At 36.8% G+C, this 22,031-nt stretch overlaps 1 protein-coding gene across 9 annotated transcripts in view; it reads right to left on the bottom strand.

Moving 5' to 3' along the window:
• Positions 1–22,031, bottom strand: part of RPAP2 (RNA polymerase II associated protein 2) — a 72,167-nt gene that overhangs the window by 33,634 nt on the left and 16,502 nt on the right. For 3 of the 9 annotated variants that reach the window (XM_010975684.3, XM_031457597.2, XM_064488713.1), the window contains exons 7-10: positions 14,100–14,135; positions 11,271–12,207; positions 6,517–6,599; positions 3,736–3,816 (exon numbers count right to left, since the gene is read on the bottom strand). In XM_010975684.3, the coding sequence (XP_010973986.1) occupies positions 3,736–3,816; positions 6,517–6,599; positions 11,271–12,207; positions 14,100–14,135 (1,137 nt within the window). Of the gene's footprint in view, positions 1–492; positions 684–1,235; positions 1,337–3,735; positions 3,817–6,516; positions 6,600–11,270; positions 12,208–14,099; positions 14,136–22,031 lie in introns of those variants that run through there. The other 6 variants (XR_010382166.1, XR_010382164.1, XR_010382163.1 and 3 more) reach the window with 5 other exon arrangements.

Below are 22,031 nucleotides of genomic sequence, written 5' to 3'. Positions count from 1 at the left end.
AAATTGTCCTGCCAAAATCTGAAGACCCCAAATGTGTTATCTGACCAGTTGTTTCTGCACTGCAAGTAAGTGACATTTTTCTAAAAGGCAGCAAAGCCAATTTAAGCAATTTTTATTAAAGTTACAGACTCTGACTTGCAGGTACTAAAGAGTAAAGATTTTCAAAATTAACTTAATACCAAGGTTTTTTTTATAACATCCTGGACACCAAAACAAAGCATATTTTTTGGCTTATTTCCCCAAAACTTTTAAATAAATTTCAAACATATACAAAAATAGAAAGAACATGAAATCAATTCCCATATAGTCATTACAACTTTGACAACTGCTACCCCCTGGCCAATCATGCTTCATCTATACAACCTCACATTTGACATCACTCTAATTTGGACAACTGTGAAGCAAATTTCATACATCAAACTGCTTCATCTAGGCTTTATTTTAATTTAATGTAAATAATGCAGAATGTACCCTGAAAAGACTTACACTTACACAGTAAGAGTGACAGGACAGGTGATAAAACAGTAATTCACAAACACAAAAGGAAACGACACTGGGAAGCCTCCTCACTTCTGCAGTCTGCGGGCTGCCTCTTACTGGGCTACAGAACACGGAGCCGCCTGCCGTGGCTGCCTTAGGTGTCACCAACGGCTTAGTTCTTAAGTACAGTTCTTACTTGAGGTCTAGAGAGGTGATAAATGAAATTACTTTTTAAAAAAACTTCTTTAACATTAACCAATAGTAGACAACCAACAGTAGATCTCTTAAACATTTTTTTTCTGGCTTTACTGAGGTATAATCGACACAGTAATTGTGTGTACTCAAGGTGCACAACTTGCTGTTGGACACACATACACACTGTGAAGTGATCCCCACGGTCAAGCTGATTAACATATACATCACCTCACGTACAGCTACTATTTTCTTTCTTTCTTTTTTCTTTTCTTTGTGGTGAGACCACTTAAGAACTATCCTCTTGACTGAGATTTGGGGCCTAAACCCAACTACTAGTGTGTGATTTGAGACTGCTTAATCTCTTGACTCACATCTGTGAAATGAGGAAAATGCCACTAATTTTTGGAAATTAAATGAGATAACACGTGTGAAGTGCCAAGCACAGCCGGGCACACGGGGTACCACACTGAACACATGCACTGACGTGGACCAAACAGCATTATTAGGGTTGCTTCAAAAGCCCAAAATAACAAACGGCCTGGACAGCGGTCCCCACTAACCTGAAAGCCCTAAGTCCCGGGGCGTGAATGTAGCCATGTGGCGGCTCTGCAGTGGCAGCCAAACACTGCTTTCCAGCGAACTTCTAGTAAGTTCTGAGACCCTCAGAATAGTTAAAACAAACAAACATCCAATTAGGTAGAAAAATAGCTCTAGAAAATAGTCAAAGTAAACTGAATCACCTGTTAATCTATTCTAAATGAGCAAGGTGAAAAGCGAGGTACAAAATTCGTACTTGTAGCTCAAGATCAAAGACTCTATTCTAATCTCTTTTGTTACGTCTTTGGTAACTTTACCAATTTGCTCAGAATGATGATTAAATAAATGCTGTCTGCAAAAAACTGAATGCCAAGTCCTCTAAAAATCACTGAAACAGCAGCGCCCGGTCTTCATCTTCCCTCAGCTAGCCTTTTTTAATATATTTGCTTCCTAATAAACCCTGAACAAATTCTAAACTTCAGTGCCTCCACGTTGTGTATATCCATTCAAACTTTATCATCAGTATTGACAGTGGAAAAACTTTTTTTTTTTTTGGATGCATGTTTTTGTGACAGGTATATAACAGAGACCTAAAAAATAAGTGTCTCTCTCTTCATTGCTAGATAAGGACGCAGAGAAGTTTGGCTCTGGTCTTGGTATTTGGCCATCAAACCCTCCCATTAGCAAAGCATTTCAGTAGTCTTCCAAAGGCCTATGCCACTCCGAGCACCATTTCTGGCATCTCTAAACTTGTGCGTGATCAGTGATCTTGTGATTGCCTAGTTTCCACAAAAATCTAACGCCTGTAACAATCTCAGTAATTAGAACAATCATGTCATTCAGATTTATTATTACCTGAACAATCAGTTTCAAATATAAACATTCTAGATGAAACGGAGTGAGAATGCCTTTATGCGCTTGTTTTATCAGTACAGAAAAGTAAAAGGCTGTAGTAATTAATGTTGCTTATGAAAATAACTTTATGTATAAAACAATTAGTAAAAATTTTCAATCATTCAGCAAAATAGAGAGTTAATACAATATTTAATACATTAAGTAGATAACATTCTCAAGAATATTATACCTTGGAAAAAATGTTTATAAAAATTCAAATGTAAGACAGAATAACAGATTAGATTTTATCATAATTCTGTCTTTGCAAACTGTATCATGTACTAGCAATCATTACATTGAAGACAATAACTTCTAAGAGCTGTATTTAATTTAGTTACTTCCATTTAAACCATAACTCTTTTAAGAAGTCCTATTGGGGAATTCTTCAAATCTTGTGACGATGAATTAAAAAACAATGTTGCCTCTGCTACCGTTTCTGTTCACTACACACCCGCACAGGTACGTAGTCTGACTCCTGGTGGGCACCTCAGTGACATGGTATGCTCTGAGTACTTAAACCAGAAATGTCTATGTTAATGACGTACTTCACTCTTTAGAAAATAAAAAATGTTAAAGTGGCTTAAAAATTTTTCTAAACATTTTCCTGAATTACTTTGTGGCGCACAAGAAGATCAGTGATGTTTCAAAACGTGCTGGTTGAAAGTGAACGTCTATTGGTATTACTGATGTACAATACAGCGACTGCCAGAGAAATCTAACTGCCGACGGTGCCAACAAATTGTTCCTGTATTACAAGTTTAAACTTTAAAAATCTTACTACTGTTGTTGACAATAAATTATAATAATAATTTTTTGGATGAAATTATCCCTCTACCCTAGAAGTTCGTTCTATGTTGGTGCTATCTGGCTTTAGCCACAGACAAATGTTAACTCAATGGCCGGTCACCGGCATTTGGCCGGAGTGTGTACTTGGTACACCTCTGCTAAGAACGTGTCTAGAAGCCTCTCTCTCTGCTTCCCTTGGTAGAGAACCTAGTCAGCCTGGTTGAGTATTTTTATCTTGATAGTTTCAGATAAATCCCAACTGCTTCACCTCATAACCGATACTTCTTCTATTCACTGTGCTTCTTATCATTTCGAGTCTGTCCCACACAGTTCAGTACTGAACTACCCACAGCCCTGCACTGCTCCCCGAGCTTGCCCTGTCTGCTCACAGGGGTCTCCCTCAAGGCAGGGCATTATGCTTGTTCTGTACTGTGCACAGTGCTGGTCATCTGGTCTACATATTTACTAATCACTAACACCCAAGATGTTGCTGGCTAACTACCTTTGTGTCTCACATATCATTTTCCCTTTTAATTTTAGGTTATTTAATTTTAATTTATTTCATTTCATTTTATTTAAATTTAATTTTCAATTTTAGGTTATTTCATAAATAAACTATCCAAAGCTAAACACACCAGGCTTTGAGCACATAAAGGGTTGCATTTAACAAAAGAAAGAAGTGATGTTGTTTAGTGGAAGAGAACATAAAACACAGCATTTAGATCTCAGACAATGAAGGTAAGTCACTTAGTTTCTTCATGCCTTACAGTACCTGTGGATTCTGCAAGGCAATCACATAATGTCAGAATAACTGAGAAGGAGAACTGTAATATTAACACTAACCTGAAAGTTCGGACAAGATTTTTAAGTTGTGTGTAAACATCTCCAAATGTAATCTGAAGAGGCCCCAAAAGTCCAGGCAATCTGAAAATAAAAAATTATATCCCTTTACAAATATAACTTAATCATATAGATACACTTTTTGGGTCTTGCCTAGGTCTCTATTTGCCATAGACAACAAAGGCACAAAGCTGCAGGCAGGTAAGGCAGACAATGACTGGTGAGAAGCCATGAAGGAATGTTCCAAAATAACCCACACTCTCTCTTGTAGTCTATGCTTCAGGGTCAGGCCCTGAAATGCAACAGTATCATTCTGGCTGCTATCTAAATTCTTGTGTCTAGTTACTTCTTACCTTTTTACTTTCAAATATTAACAAACGGAAAGAACACAAAGCCAGAGGAACTGCCCCCAAAATGGCCCAATGTGGAAGTGTGGTATCTTTCTTATTAAATCCTTACAGTAAGAGTAAAATGTGGTACATTTCTAGAAAGCAATTTGACAACATACACTGCCATGCTAGGTGTAGATACTCGTTGGCCCAATAGTTTCACTATGAAAAAATTTACCCTAAAGAAATTATCAGATAAACATACACTAGATGGTTATCGCAGAAATATTTTCAGTAGTGAAAAACTGGTAACAAATGTCCATCAACAGGTGATTAAGTTATGATATAACCACATAATAATAAAACCTTTACAATAATCATGTAAATATGTTTTATAATGTGGAAAGATATTTATGATAAATATTAAGTGAAAAATGTGTACTAGTATTATTCCATTTTTATAAAAACATATATATTATAATGCAATTCTAGTATGATACATAGTACATAGCAAATATATTTCTTTTTTTAGGTTTATACTACAGTGGAACCAAAAGGAATGAATACACATATACCACATATATCATATATATGTCAGGTATAAACATCAAAATATTTATAGTTACTGTTGAGTGGTGGGATTACAGATGATTTTCACTTCCTCATTTATACCATTTTATACAGCCTAAATCTTTGGCCATAAGCATGTATTTTTATTTAAAGAACATAAAGTTTTAAATATGATCCAAAATAGGGTAGCATTAATAACCCCCCCATTTCTACTCCCAGATTCAACCTTCCAATATTTTGTTACGTGTGCTTCATTTTTCCTTCTTTTGTTTTGCAGTAACATTTTAAAGTAAATCCCTGACATCGTATCATTCGACCATTAAATTATTCCTTATGTATCTCTAAATGCAAGTGCATTTTTGTATATAATCACAATGATCACAACTAACCAAATTAACAGCAATTCCTAAATAGCCTCTGCTACCCAGTACATACTTCATTTTCTTTGATTCTCTAAAAAAAGTGCTTTTTTGTTTTGTTTTGTTTTGACAACTGGTTTGTTCCAATCAGAAACCAGAAGAGGTCTTACTTGTATAATTAGGTGTTTCTTTTATAACGAGAAAAAAACTCAATTGCTTTCATGACCAACCAACCAAAAAAGCCCCTATCACTATAATTATTTTGTTTTCAGTGTTCTTTGTGCTTCTTTGTCTTTAAGTTATTCCACTCCTTCTCAAATTTAGTCCTTGCGCTAATATTGATCATCTGATCTTCTAGCAGGGTTCCTTCTGGTATCTTCTGCTGTAGTCAAAACCCAGAAGAAACAAAAATTCATTCAATGACATGCCTATGTGGTCTTAAATTTTAAACTGGGTACTTTCATTAGCTAAAAAGCCTAGAAAACTACTTTCATGTGAATCTCTACTGACTGCATACTAGTGTAGATAATCCATCCCAACTTTCAAAACTAACCTATGTACAACTGAAATCAAGGATTGGTACCCTCTTGCCCTATGAACCAGACAGATGGTTACTTACACTATTTTCTAAACTAATATTTAACAGAAACAAATGGACAAGTATTAAGAGCAGAGAAAAGGTAAAACTGAAGGATTTATTATATAAGAGCCTAACACAGGCATTCAATAAATCTTAATTTAGACACTTATTTAAAGTGTAAAACTCGGAGGAGTAAGATGCTCAAAACTCTAAGGCTTCCAGAAAATACGCTTTTATTTTTGAACTACTACAAAATGAAGACTCCTCCATGGGCAAAACGCCTTAAATAATAACTGAAAACACTTCTCCACCTTTTCTGCTGAAGAAAAAAAAAGCAGGTTGAAAAGTTCAAGATAGCTGTCACACCTCTGGAAAAAAAGATTTTCAAGCTCCTTTGAAAGAGAAACCAAGATTGCAATTTTTAAATGTCATTTATGACTGGGCTAATTACAAGAACAATAATTTCCACTACGGGAAGCTTAAAACTAAAGTGTAAAACTCAAGTTGCTGAGTGTGAAATGGTTCTATGAATATGTATACAGGGTGAGTTAATAAACCGTTAAACCTTGATAAAATCTCATTTACATGTGAAACTGATGTGACAGGCTCACCACAAATCAGTATTTAAATAGGCCGAGCTCTGATAATTCTTCCTGACTTCACTGGATTATTAAGTAGGAGTGAGGCACTCTGGGTTTTCTGCGCCCATGATCTCAGCCTTCCTCTTTGTTATGTGTCTCTATGTCTTCGACACAAAACAATTCCCATGTTCTTGGGTGGGACATCTTAAAAATCTGAACTTCTCAGGTGGAGAAATCCATGTAAACTTTACATATTACTTTCCAAACTGTTCAACATTTAAGGGTTACAGCTATAAGTCATGAACCCACAGATACCAAATTAAGTTTTAAATATTATAAAAGTGGAATGATAATTACATACTTACACTTTACTCAATTTTTCAAGTACGATGCGTTTTCTAATCTGGTTCTGAGAACTTGAATCTATCAGTGGAAAGGTAGGCTCATGCTGAATCACATTTTTAAACAAAACAAAATAAAATCATAAATTTACATTTATTCTTTCTTTGATAAAAGCAACAAACATTAAAACACAAAAGTTTATACCTGTGGTGTGGTAGAATAAAAATGAGACTTCAGAATTAGAAGATTTAAATTTGAGTATCGGCTCAGTCATCAGGCTGGTGTGAACTCGCTCGAGTCACCAGCCCTCTTTGGAGAGCACTTTCGTATCCGTACAGTAGGGATACTAACACCTTCTTTATTAAATGAGAAGATGTATATAAAAGGACTTCGTACAACACTAACTGCCACATAAATGTAGGAGATTAAAGGACTAAAATTAGCAAATACTATAAATACATTATGGGAAATTCCACTTCTAGAAATGGCAGACAAGGTAATTCAAACCACTACTCCTGCTGAGAACTGAAAAAGCTGGGAAAAAACCCACGTTTGAAAGCATCAGAGAGCTAACAAGGCAGTAAAGAATTATGGCCTGAGATTCTGGAGAAGGTAATTCCAGACAGGGCACTACTAATTCCAGAAGAGACAATTTAGAAACTGAGAGCTTGAGCATTAGAGTTTGGGGCATGCCAAGAAGGAAGGGGTACTGGTAACCCTCCCCTAGTGTGAGACCGGGACTTAGAAGGACGACACTCTGAGAGTAAGAATGAATAGGAAACAGACTGGCTCTCACAGAGACTGAAGTTCAGCTTCAAATCACCGTAATTACTGACTGGACTGGAACGAGTTGGGACTGCTACAAATCATATGCCAGAAGCAAAGACACACTGGCTCCAGAGGAAGGTAACAGCAGCCTGGGTCTCAAGCTGTCTCTGTAGTTTATATTACACGGTGTTTGTCACATAATAAAACAACAAGAAAACAAGACAATATGATCAAAATCCGAAACATTAGCCCATAGAAATCAACCCCCAGGAAATCCATATAATGGAGTTATCAGCTTTATTCAGAATACTTAGGTTGAATATATTCAGAGGAAAATGACAAAATGGATAAATTTAGCAGTGAACTGGAAACTATATAAAAGAATGAAATGAAAATCCTAGTAACTGAAATATATAGTATTTAAAAGAACTCAATGGATAGATTCAATAACATGGTAGAAAGGACTGAAGAGAGAATACTGAATTTGGAAACTATCCAGGATGAAGCACAGTCACATGCAACCCGCCCCCACCAGGCTGGCCCAGGTGATGCAAAGCACAAGAAAACACAAGAGATATGGAAAATACAGTGAAAAAGACTAACATATCTGCAACTGGAGCACCACACAGAGAGCAAAGGGAGAATGGGACAGAAGCAATACCTAAAGAGATGATAACAGAGAATGTTCCAAAACTGAGGGAAGAAATCAAATCACAGATTTAAGTATTACAACAACCAAAGAACAAATATAACTGTAATCACACCTATGCAAAGCATTCTAAAATTAATGGTGATCAAAACCCCCCAAAACAAACAAACAAAAAATCCCAAAAAACAAAACCCAAACTTAAATGTAGCTAAAGGAAGAAAACAGTATTCCCAGATAAGAGAAATAAATGGAAGCCAAGAGACAGTGAATATGTATTTTCAACAGGCTCCAAAAAAAAAAAAAAAAAAAAAAAGACTACAAAACCCAGGAAAATATCTTTCAAAAGTGAAAGTAAAATAAAAAGTTTTCTGATAAACAAAACTGAGAAAATTCATCACTAGCAAATTGGCACTAATGGAAATAAAGGACATTCTTCAGGCCCGAGGCAAATGATCCTAGATGAAAGAATGGAAATACGAGAAGGCATGAAAACCAGTGAAAGAGTAATTAATTGGATAAATCCAACTAAATATTGACTATAAACAACCTTGTAGGATTTCAAAATACAGAGGATAAAAGTATACAACAAGAAGAACACATAAATCAAGAGGAGGTAAATGGAGTTAAAGTTTCCAAGGCACTAACTGCCAAGGAAGCAACAAAAGAATTAAATTATGTTAGACTTAATAAGACAAATATTTAAGTATTAATCTTTAAGGTAACAATTAGTAACGACTAAAAGAATGTATGAAAATAAGCCAAAAGCAAGCAAAAAATGGAATAATGGTATTTGATCCAAAGAAAGCAAGAAAAGACAGAAAGAACACAGAACAGGTGGGAAATGCAGAAAGTAACAAGTGAGATGGCAGATTTAAACCCAAATCTATCAATTATGACATTAAATGTAAATGGACTAAATTCTCCACATAAAGGACAAAGATCAGCAGCCTAGATTTACAAAGATAGTCCTTGAAAATACTAATAAAAAAAATGGTAGTGTCAGCAAATTAGATCTTATAATGCCAAAAATAAGTAAATAAAATCAATGGAAAAAAAGGTTACTCCATAATGCTAACAGGTTTGATTTACCAGGAAGATATAACAATCCTACATTTGCACTCAATAACATGGTCTCAAAATATTAAAAATAAAACTCACAAAACTAAAAGGAGAAATAATAAATTTATAATTATTGTGAGAGATTTTGACCCACTTTTCCCATCTTTCTCATTAACTTATGGAATGAGCAGACAAACAAACAAACAAACAAAGAACAATCAATAGTGCTTCTCAAACTCTAATGAGTGCACATTACCCCAGAGGGAAACAATGAAACCTGACCCAACAAAAATCAATCCTAGATGAATTATAGATCTAAATGTGAAAGGAAAAACAACAAAGGTTCTAGAAGATGAAATAACCTGGGCTAAGCAAAGCTTTCATAAAGAAGTCACTAAAGAGAACAATTAATAAACTGGACTCAAGACTCCATTAGTGAGAGTGAAAATGCAAGTCTCAGAGTGGAAGATGATTATTTGTAATATACACAAATAAAAACAGGCTTGAATCCTGAATACATAAAGAATTCCTACAAATCAACAAGCACCCCCCTCCATATTCCAATAGATAAATGGAAAAAAAGACTTGAACAGGCACTTCACAAAAGAGACTATCCAAATGGTCCAGAAGCAGATGAAACAGTGCTCACCTCATTAATCATCAGAGAAGTGTATTATAACCTAAAAGCAGTACCATCAGAATGGCGAAAAGTAACAATATCAAGTACTGGTGAGAATGTGGAGTCATGAAACCGCTCAGACAGTGTCCGTATAATATAAAACGGCAGAACCATTCTGGAAAACTGTTTGGCATTATCTAGTGTGTGTGTGTGTTTGTGTGTGTGTGTGTGTGTACATGCAACACAAATAACTCACAAACATAATGTTTTATGAAATAAACTGGACATGAAAAAATACATACTGTGTGATTCTATTTACATAAAACTCAAAATTACTCTAAGCTATAGTAACAGCCATTAATTTTGGAAAGAAGCAATGATTAGGCGGAGACATAGGGCGCTCCTCGTTCACTCAAATTTCTTGACCTGGGTAGTGATTACATTGCTATGTTCATTTGTGACAATGCACTGAACTGTACACTTATTATCTGTGTTATACTTCAATGAAAACATTTTAAAAACGGAGGAGCAGTCAAATTTCAGGTATTAATTTTTCCTTAAGGCTTGGAAGCACAAAAATGATAAAACAAGTGATGTACTAAGGTTTATACAGCTGAGAGACAGGGACCAAGATTTCCCCAGGCTTCATATAAAAGTTACGAATGCTGTCTTCTAATACAATTGGAAGTTATTTCAAGTACAGTGATGGGCTAGGCAACATTCTGTAGAAATATAAGAAATTCTAAATTTTTTCTGTATTTTCACTTTCACCTCTATTTAAATCTCCAAGTATATTCTTAACTTTAGAGTCATATTTTCTCAGAAGTCTTTAGCAACAAACTCATGTGGTAAAAGTGAGATTATCACCTATTCCTCTTCATGCCAAATGACTTCATTTCCCAAACTACATGTCAACCAGAAATGGGTACTAGAAATACTGAAAGAACCTCCCTAAATCTCAGAGGCATACATCAGTTTCTACATATAACTGTTAACATATAACTGAGTACCAACCATATGTCAGTCACTGTGATAAATACTTTACACGTGTTACCTTTATAACTCATTACAGCTGAGCAAGGGGAGCCGTTATAATCCCATTTACAGATAAGCAGACTCAGGAGATTAAATATTCATACAGCTAGTAAATGACAGAGCAGATATTCAAGTATAGGTTTGCTTCAATGTGCTTTTTCCATTTTCTATGTCCACTATTTCCCAGTAAGTCTCCTGTACTAAATTATTTTCATTCACAGTATTTTAAATGCACATACTTGCCAAATATTACCTAAATATTTCACAAAGATACATACTCTCTGTAGAAACCTGAAAGCATACATACTATTAACAAAGGAAAAAACATGCCTTTTCAGAGAGTCTACACATTATATGAAGAACTTGGTTTTAACTAAAACTTTGTCCCACAATTCTAGGCTATTTCTACATTAGAGCAAAATGTTAAATATTTATGAAAACTTTCTGGAGAAAACTTTAACTTATTTGGAAAATAATAATGTCAACACTGGAGATGGCATTTTAAACCAAAAGACTGAAAGACTAAAGAAGCCTTCTGAAAATTTAAAAAATTATTTCTTCAGTACTTTTCTTCCTGCTCCAAGATTTGCTATGGTGAGTGTTCCATACGTTAGTAGCATGGAAAAGTAATTGCCATTAAGACATACCTCTTCCGAGTCTTGTGATTTGGTGGTTTCTTCATTCAAAACGTACTGTCCTCTATAAAACTCCCTGATTCTTAGATTCAATGTTTCAGTTTCTTTTTTCAAGTTTTCGTAACTTGGCAGTGGTTTAATGGCTGAATCTGAGGCTCTGAATGGTAAAGACTCATCCAAGCTGTTCTGAGATTCCTGCAAGGCAGGGGAATGCCTCTCTGGGTCAGAGTTTACGTCATCTTCATCAAGTTCTTCTTCTTCAACCAGAGGGGCTGAAGAGGGTTTCAGACATACAGAAGCATAATTCTGGCCATACAAAAACCTCAAGGTTTCTTCTGTCTTCCACTCATTCAAAGTCTCCTTCAGGACTTCAAGTAAGTTTGCCTTTGCAACTTCAGGGCACACCTGCACTGAACTAGAAGCCGACCTAGAAACTTGGTTCGATTTGGCAAATTTCCTCTTAAAATGCTCAGCACTTTTCTTACTTATGCCTACAAGGGTTATTTTTGAACTACTGTATTTATTTTCAGAAATTTCTGAAGCTTCTGATTTTTCTTGTGAAGGGCTATTTGAAGAAATCTGAGTATTTACTTTCTGCAAAGGAAGTTCACAAGCAGCAGCTCTCTCCTGACTATCTAATCTGCAATTGTCTAATTGCTTAGTGACATTTATCACTGTCTGTTCTTTGCTTTCATGTTTGGAGCTAGCTTTTTGACCAGCTTTCTTTTTCATTATGCTCTTTTTGTGCAGCTGTGGCCTTATACCCTTTGCACTTGGTCTGTTTCCTGGTAGAATGGAGGAAACAAAGTCTTGCTCGTTATCACTGCCACTATCACTGTGAGTGCCAGAAGAACTAGATTCACAATGCTTCTCAAAATGGCCAGGATTGTCAATATCTGATGTCTTAATGGCCGTACTGCGTAACTGTATTTCTTCTCCAGAACGGCCACTGTTGAAGGAAAGAACGGAAACAATTATAGCAGAAAAGCAAAATGTCCTACAGTATTTATACTTTGTAACTTTCAAGGTAGAAATTTTTATTCCCTAGGCAAAGTCTTATTTACAGGCTTATATTTACCTACGCCTGTATACACACACACACACACACACACACACACACAAACACATGCACACACTTCACAAGGCTATAATTTCTCTGCATTTTATTTGATATAGTTCTCTTTCCACCTTCTTTACTTATATTTTCTCCCCAATTATTTTTAAAGTGTTAAAAGGGTAAAGCAACAATAAAAAACAAAACAAAACAAAATCACACACACACTAAAATAAATAAAAACCCACACACCAACACTTGATAATTCCATCCCACTGAATTATTTTGATTTTTGCCTGCTCCATTTCTGTAATTGTTTTATACATCCTTTTTTAAAAAAATGCCTTATTTTGAAAACTTCATTACTGGTTTCTCAAAAAAAAATTTACAGAAACTCTGTTTAGCTTTTGAAAGATAAAAATAAAAAGAGATGTTTAAACATTTTCCAATTCTGGATGATTGTTATACAGGAAATTCCATAGAATGAAAAACACAGGAAAGTCACAGCAGAAAATAAAACTGAAAAATCAACATTTATCAATAAAAGATATCTGTATTTGAAAATCAAGAGTTAAGACACAATGCCAATAATAAAAGGTAACAGTTTTCCCTTTGGCTATGTTCCTTTATTTCAGATTAGGTTTATAAAAGATTAAAAATTATGAAAGAGTAGAGGCAAAGAGTAGCTTTATCTATACAAACTTGAGATAAATAAGGACAGAAGAGCAGTTACCCTTCAGCAAATACACATACCAGAATTTTAGAAGACCAGGATGGGAACGATTCTGGGTCAAGAAGCATGTGGAGAGTGGTGAAGGCATATATGGGAACTCTACTTTTAAAGCAATTTTTCTGTAAACCGAAGATAGCTCTCCAAAAAAGACTATTATAATTTTTAAAGTGATTTTAAAAAATGAAATCAAATAATTTAGCAATAAACAAAAAAGCATGATTGGGGGAAGTGTGAAAGAAGAAGAAAAAGAGCTGAAAGCAAGGTTGTAGATGGGAATGGAGAAAAAAGACGGTAAGCTTATTCTGTATTAGATACCATTTTTCAGTCAGAATCTGGCCTGTATAGCCCACACGCTATCTCTTGTACCGGAAGGAAGTATAATTTAAAAAACTCACAACAATTCAATTTTCATACTTTCTCTAGAATTGTAATTATATTTTCTGTACTATTTTGAAGCTATAAATTGAAGATTTACATCAATATCTCTAACTTGTGCTCAATTCCGTCTAACTAAGGTAGTGACTAAATAACCAGGAAAATTTATTCTGGGAGATAAAAGGATATATTTTAAGAGATGCTCATGGTTGGGCAAGCAAGTCCATGAGGAAAGTTTATGGGAAAAAAATCACAACTTGGAATTTCTATTAATACTTTAGACACTCTTCCAAATAATTAAATAACTGATATATTAATGTTTTGAAATTCTATAAAATAGGACTATAAAAACCTTTCAACAAATGTTATTAGCTCAATCTAGTTGACAAAGAAGCGCAGTATCTCAGATGGAAGCTGTGTTTGTGTCATATTTCAACAGGTTCAATTAGACTTCCTTGGTAGGAACAGCTGTACAATAAATCATATAGATCAAACACATCATCTTACCATCACAAAAGAAAAAAAGCTGTACAAGGCAAACATCTCTTTGTGTGGGCTAGAATGGGCACTCACACAAGGCATCGGGACAGGAAGTCCCAGAGTCCTATCACCTGCTTTCCTCTTACTGTTTCTATTAACATGAATGTACAGAAGGTAAGCAATACTGATTCAACCATACCTTTGTCCTTCCTGTAGCAGCTGAAAATCAGGATCTCTGCGACAAAAACACAGAAAGACAAAACTGAAAGCAACTGATGGATCAAATACTTCCAAGTGTTTATTACAACTACTTTGGATAGAAAACATAATTAAAAGTTCATATAAAGTTTTTTTTAAGGAAAAAAATTAAAGGAGAAAGTACTGTAAAACTCATCCACAAGAAATCTAGATTAATCTTTCTTGTCCAACATCCACTCATATTTCAGGACTAAGTTCAAATTCCACAAGCCCAATAAAGTTTTCCTTGACTAACTTGCTAAAGTAAATCTCTCCCTTCTCCAAAGTCCAGAGTCATCATTGTCTGCACAGTTAATATATATTAATCATGTACTCCTCTATGATCTAATACTAGAAATTTTATCTAAATATCTTGCTTTTCATGTGCTTCAGGTGATTTAATATAACTCTAGGTACAATTGTGCTATGCAATACCAGAAATCACATTTGTCTGCATATCACAGATACTAAAAAGGGGGAGGAAAAGCTCCCAGAAAACCAAATACAAACAGGAACAGGGAGAGGGTATAGCTTAAGTGGTAGAGCACATGCTTAGCATGCACAAGGTTCTGGGTTCAATTTCCAGTACCTCTTCTAAAAATAAATAAATAAGTAAAACTAATTACTCCCCTCTCCCCCAAAAAAGCTTTACAAAGAGGAACAAATATAACAGCAAATGAATCCAAGAAGACAGGAAAACTGTAAGATACTTCTGAAGTACTCAGAAAAAGTGTCTTCTAAAGACTACAAAACACATAAAATGAAAGTAAATATTCAAAGAAGAACTAAATAAATGGATCAACAGTTCATGTTCACTGACACAAAGACTCAATATTGTCAAGATGTCATTCTCCTCAACTTGATCTATAGATTCAATGCCATCCCAATCAAAATCCTAGCAAGTTATTTTGTGGACATTGACAAAATGATCCTGAAGTTTTTATGGAGAGGCAAAGCCCCAGGATAGCTAACACAATATTGAAGGAGAAGAATAAAGTCAGAGAACAGACACTGCCTGACTTCAAGACTTACTGTAAAGCTATAGTGACTAAGTCACTGTGGCACCAGTGAAAGAAGAGACAGAAAGATCACTGGAACAAAACAGAGAGCCCAGAAATAGACCCACATGAACACAGTCAACTGATCTTTGACAGAGGAGCAAAGACAACACAATGGAAAAAAGGTAAGTCTTTCCAATAAATGATGTTTCCCATTCAAACAAATGAATCTAGACAGACCTTATACCCTTCACAAAAATTAACTCAAAGTGGGTCACAGACCTGAATGTAAAATGCAAAACCATAAAACTCCTAGAAGATAAAACAGGGGAAAACCTAGCTGACTTTTTTAGATACAACACCAAAGGCACGATCCATGAAGAAAGAAATGGTTAAGTTGGAATTCATTAAAAGTTTCTGTTCTGTGAATGATACTGTCAAGAGAATAAAAAGACAAGCCACAGAGTAGGAGAAAACACTTGTAAAATACATATCTGATTAAGGACTGTTATCGAAAATAACAAAGAAATCTTAAAACTGAACAGTAAGAAAACAAACAACTCAATTTAAAAATGGGCCCAAGACCTTAACAGATGCCTCATCAAAGAAGATAAACAGATGGAAAATAAGTAGAGGAGAAGATCTACATCGCGTGTCATCAGGGACATGCAAGTTACAACAGTGAGACACTACCACACACCTATTAGAACAGCCCAGACCCAGAGCCCTGGCAGGACCAAAGGGTCTGAATGTTTGTGTCCCACCCCCAAGTTTATAAGTCAGATCCTAACCCAATGTGATGGGATTTGGAAGTAGGGCCTTTGTGGGGTGATTAGGTCATGAGGGCAAATCTTTCTTGAATGAGATTAGTGTCTTATTTTATAAGAGATGCCAGATACAAATGAACTTATTTGCAAAACAGAAACAGACTCACAGACATAGAAAGCAAATTTATGGTTACCAGAGGGGAAGGGGGCCAGATAGGGATAAATTAGGAGTATGGGATAAACAGATATAAACTACCATATATAAAATAGATAAATGATGAGAATTTACTGAATAGCAGCACAGGGGACTATACTCAATATCCTATTAATAACCTATAATAAAAAAAAGAATATATGTTTTATATATATATATATATGGCCAAATCACAGGCTGTACAACTGAAACTAATACTGCAAATCAACTATACTTCATTACAAAAAAAAAGTGTGGCTTTTCTTTTGCCTTCTGAGATGGCCTGCACTCTATGTATGGAGTATGTATATCTCTGAATAAATCGACCTTTACCCACCAAAAAAAAAAAAAAAAAAAAAAGAGAGAAAGAGAGGCACCAGAGATCCCAACCCAGAAAAGGCACCCTCATCTCAGACATCCAGCCTCCATAGTTGTGAGAGAAAATTCCTTTTGTTTATGAGCTAGCCAGCTGTGCTGTTCGGTTACAGAGACCTGAACAGACTAAGACGTTCGTCAAAGACCTCACCAAGAAAGTATACAGATAGCAAATAAGAATACGAAATGATGCTCCACCTTATATGCTACCAGAGAAATGCAAATTAAAATAATGAGAAGTCACTGCACACCTATTAGAATAGTCAAAATCCAGAGCACTGACACCATCAAATGTTGGTGAGGATGTGAAGCAATAGAAACTCGTTCATTGTTGGTGACAATGAAAAATGGTACAACCACTTTGGAAGATATCTTAGAGATTTTTTTTTTAACAAAACTAAACATATTCTTACCATGCAACTCAGAAATCATATGCCTTGGTATTTATTCAAAGGAGCTGAAAACTTATGTCTACACAAAAACCTGTATGCTATGCTTATAGCAGCACTATTCACATTCGCCAAAACTTGGAAGCAACCAAGATGTCCTTCAGCAGGTAAATAAATATTGTGGTACATTCAGACAATGAAATGTTATTCAGTGCTAAAAAGAAATGAGCCATCAAGCCATGAAAAAAACAGGAGGAAATTTAAATGCATTTTACTAACTGAAAGGAGCCAGTCTGAAAAGGCTACAGACTGTGTGAACTGTATGACATTCTGGAAAAGGTAAACCACAGAGACGATGAAAGGGTAAGGGGCTGTGGTGGCCTGAGGGGCAGGAGATGAACAGGGGGGGCACAGAGAATTTTTAGGGTTATAAAAACTACTTGGTGTGATACTGTAACAGGAGATTCAAGTCATCACACATTTGTCCAAACCCAAAAATCTGCAACACCAAGAGAACCCAAATGTAAACTGTGGACTTCGGGTGGTAACAGTGCGTCAATGGCGGCTCATCAGTGTCACAGACGCACCGCTTTGCTGGGGGATACTGACAACGCGGGAGATACACACGCGTGCCGGCAGGGGTATATGGGAAATCTCTGTACATTTCTCTCCTTTTTGTTGTGAATCTAAAATTGCTCTAAAAATTAAAGTCAATTAATAGGGAAAAAAAAGTAAATATAAGGAACAAGGTGTGCACTAAAGAGAAGCTAAGGCACTGAACATAAATCCCATTTAAAAGGCAAAATAGGACTGCAATGAAGGTCATACTGCAAAAGACTTTCGATTAAAAAAAGTCAGGCTGAATGGATAGACTGAACCAGAAGTCATTTGAGGTAAGACATTTTAAGTCTGCTAATCAAAAATATCAGTATTAAGTATTTTTCTATACAATTAAACATCACAGTATCAATCATATAACTATTTTCTAGATAATCCCTTTATCTTCTGTTTCGTCAAAAGTGTACCAGGCACCGCGGGGACAGGCTTGCCCGCCAAACCTCTCCTCGGTTGTGGGAGGCACCGCAACCGATCAAGGCATCCCTCTCCGTTAAACTCCTCAGGACCATACCCCACGTGCTGAGGACAGCCTCCATCCCTGCTCTAGACGGTCCCCTGCAGTTCAGGAATTTCCCCAAGACCAGTAATGAATGTAAAAGGAAAAGGCAAAATAAGGCAATGGGCAGTGAGTTGCCTGAGAGTAAAAATTTAACCTATTTTTTCTTCTTCCCTAGTCCCTCAGCCAATCGAGGCGTGTCCCTTCCCCATCATCCAAATTATCCTGTTTACCCTACTGCTTCCCACTCACGAAAACGCTTGTCACAGAAGCTACCTTGGTTTTGTGCTGCTCAGAGAAAACAAATGACACTGCTTGGATGGTGACTAGCCTGGACTGCCCCAAGGGATATTTATAACTCCCATTAGGAGCTTTTTTAGCATGCTAAATAATACGCTAACGTTCACAGCAGAGTGTTTTATTGCCTGTAGACGACTTCCTCCCACTTCCATCTGTAGTTCTCTCACCCTTCCTCTCCCACGGCCTGGCCCGAGTCTTCCTGGCTAAAATTACCAAAGCTCAGTACCAGGCAGCTGTCTGTCATTTGGTCCTACACCAGGGTCTGAGTATCACTGTAGGGAAGAAAATATGTGTAGACACTGATTCTCAACTGGATTCTTACACTGAACGGTTAGCCTGCAGAGTATATCCCATCATTCAATACACTCCTCCCTAAATAAAATTTTGAACTATTCCATGTGTGGACTCTGCAGGGTATGCTGAGTAATACAAAGACAGGTTCCTATTCTGAAGGACCTTACAATTTGGTAGGAGGAAAGTATGCTGTAAGAGATTTGTAAGTATTAATCCTTTTGAGAATGACACAGTACTACCATCATCCTCACGGTGCAGATGAAAAGACTGAGCACTGGAAGAGCAGGTAATGTGCTGAGAGTCACACAGCTAGTGAGTGGGAAAGCCAGGAACTGAACCCGTCAGCGCGGTTCATAAGAACTACATCGTTGCATCATACGATTCAAGAGAATACGTGATAAGTACGAGAGAGATGCGCTGCTACAGGAAATAGAGAAAGAAAAACTTCCTGCTGAGCCAAAGAAGAAAAGCTTCAGATTCAACTGGGCCTATAAAGATCAATATAGTTTGGGTATAAAGGCATTTGAGGCTAATCCTATGGATTTTACTCTTAGGTTTTACTCCACGAAACTCTCCTTTTTTTCTCCGATTAAGTTACCAAGCTTAAATCTAGCCTATCTCTAAAAAACAAAAAACAAAACAAAACAAGAACCAACCCAAACCCCTGTCCTCGACGCATACAACCCCCCCCTCACTGTCAGACGTCGTCAAAGAAGTCCGTCCTCCCCGTTTCCCACTCCCCGTCTCCTGTTCAGTCATCAGCCCTTGGCCTCCTGCAGTCTGTGTGCATTACTCTACTGGAAAGGCTCTTGCTAAGACTAAGACCACCAATCACTACCATAGGACTGCTAAATCTAAATGATATTCTTCAAGATTTTTCTTTTCTTTTTTTAAGAAAGGAGAGCTTAAAAGAGAAAGAAAACAGGAATAAGCCATAAAGCAAGGCCCTGGTGAGCGGAGAACAGAGTCAGTACCACAGGGGCACTGTGTTAGCAAGGAGGAGGCAGAGGAATGAAAGCAGATGAGGAAAACAATGTTGAAGGGGGTTCTGGTGGGCACGCTCAATAATTCCAGCTAAGCAGCAGATTTTATCTGCTAGGAGTTGGGGGTTGGGTTCAAAGAAAGAAACAAAGAAAAAACCTGTGAGTGCACCGCTGAGACTCTACAGAATGACGTGGCGCAGGGCCAGAGGATGCAGCGTGCAGGCCGCGGTGCCAGGTAAAACTGGGCTTAAATCCCGAATCCATACAAATGGGCCACGTGCTCCTGAGTGAGTCACTAAACCACTCTGAGCCTCAGTTCCACCATTCATAAAATGGGTAACAATATTTCATCAGGGATGTTGTGAGGACTGAATTAAATGAGACAGTTTATCTGAAGTGAAATGGTCTTTTCTAAGAACTTTTACCCAGTAATCTTCAGCAACCTAAGCACAGGAAGAAAAAGACGACTGATGCCTGGGAAGGTGGACATGGTAGAAGGCTAAGGGAGGAAAAATCTGTGATTGTTCGAGGACGATACTGTAACTGCTGACTGTGGAGCTCAAGAAAGCAAATTTAATGAGGGGCTGCCAACCTAGAAGAGACCTACGGTAGAGACAGGAGGTCAAAATGAGGTCACAGAGCACACGCAGATGAGATAGAGGTTGTGGTCAGAGACAGGAAGCTCTTATTTCAAGATCCTGGAGGCTGAATGGTTCCAAGTAAGAATGAGGTCCAAATACGGTTGAATCAAGGGCTGGTCAAAACACGAACATTATTCTCAACTATGAATACAACTTAAGCAGTTCTGTGAGAAGTCTCCAGCCGCACCACTTGATGCTTTTGGAGAGCAGCACTGAGAATTAGAAGAAAAGCCAGTCTCTAACGAAGGGGCAGACCAGCAGGTACCAAGTGCTTACTACACAGCAGGTGAATTCTTAAAAATTATGGTCAAGTATGCAGAACATAAAATTTACCATTTAAACCATTTTTAGCTGCAGCTCAGTGGTATCAGTACATTCACGCTGTTGTACAACTATCACCATCCAGCCGCAGAACGGCTTCACTTCCCACACCTCCTTCTAGGTGATTTTGTACATTATTTCATTTAATCCTTACCTAACTTACAACCTTATTTTTACAGATGAGGAAACTGAAGCTGTGAGTTAACTGACTTCCTAAGACCACCACAGGCATCAAGCAGTAAATCTAGGATTTGAATTTAGGGCTTGAAAGTCTAAGTTACCTCTTTCTAACATGCTGCCTCTAATTAAAGTCAGAAAAAAGACCTCCAAAGTGGTGAGGACACCGTCTTTACTCACCCCTCCCACAGGAACTCACTATGTCTTACTGCTTTCCTCTCCTTTCCCTTTTCTGATTTCACGTTAAGAGAACTACGCTGAACACTGTTTCTGGATGCTTTATGAGTGCCCTTAATGCTTTCTGATTCCCAAGGGAGACAGACACCCGACACTAAAATAAACTAAATTTGGATTTAACGAGGTATTAAACGAAAGGTTCAATATAAAACTTCAGTTTGCTTTTGCTAGGAGCTGTTTTAGAAACAAGGCACTAAGTTATATCATTCTTCCTTCTCTATCCTTTTTTAGATGATACTCAAAAGCTTTTTCCTTGTCAAAGGTACCATTTCTCTTTGCTTTCAGTTTTTTCCATTCCCCTCAAAGTTTATGTTGTCCTGGAGGTAATTCTCAACCTCACTGATACAAGCTCAATTCAAAAAATAAAAAGTAACCATGTTAAGTATCTCAGAGCAGTTCTTCATAAACATTTCCACATTACTCTCACTAAAGCATAAACTAGATGATTAACTGCAACTTTAGCAAAGTACATCTAAAATTAGAAATAACATGCCAAAAGACCTTGTGTGTGTGTATGTGTACGTGTGTGTTGTGTATCATTTAGAATATGTTTATTATATATAAACCAACAGAAGTAGCAAGATACGATCTCCACTGTGGTGGGAATTTTTAAAATATAATTTGAGACATGTTAAAACCTGTTTCAGAAAGTTTTTATTCTGTCTACCAAGCAACAGAGGTGACTGTTCAGGAAGAGGTTATAGAAGTTGTTCTGCAGAGGTTTTTGGCTTCCGCACCTCTGAGATTACACTGTGTTTATTGCCAAGAAGCATGTGTGAAAATCCCCTACCCTGGGCCACATGATGGCGCTTTCAGCCTCGTCAGCATTAACCATTCACCCCCAATTTCATTTCTAAATCATAATTTGATTCTCAACATTTGTCCTTCCTTCTTTGTTTTAACTCCTGATTTTTTTAGGTTACAGTTCAAACTTCCCTCTTTCAAAGACTTGTCAGAGCCTACAGTCAACCACACAGGATTTATAAGTCTAACTATACGACTGCCTAAGTGAGCACGCTGTCACAGAGGAACACAGCAGCGTGTGGCCTGTTTCTGGCCACCAAGTGGGTGAAAAGTCTCTAACTAACAGTATCAGAAGCATCAT

The sequence above is a fragment of the Camelus dromedarius genome, chromosome 9 (assembly GCF_036321535.1).
Source record: "Camelus dromedarius isolate mCamDro1 chromosome 9, mCamDro1.pat, whole genome shotgun sequence".
Lineage (NCBI taxonomy): Eukaryota > Metazoa > Chordata > Mammalia > Artiodactyla > Camelidae > Camelus > Camelus dromedarius.
Note: the sequence above shows the minus strand (reverse complement) of the source record. Positions and strands in the feature narration are given on the sequence as shown.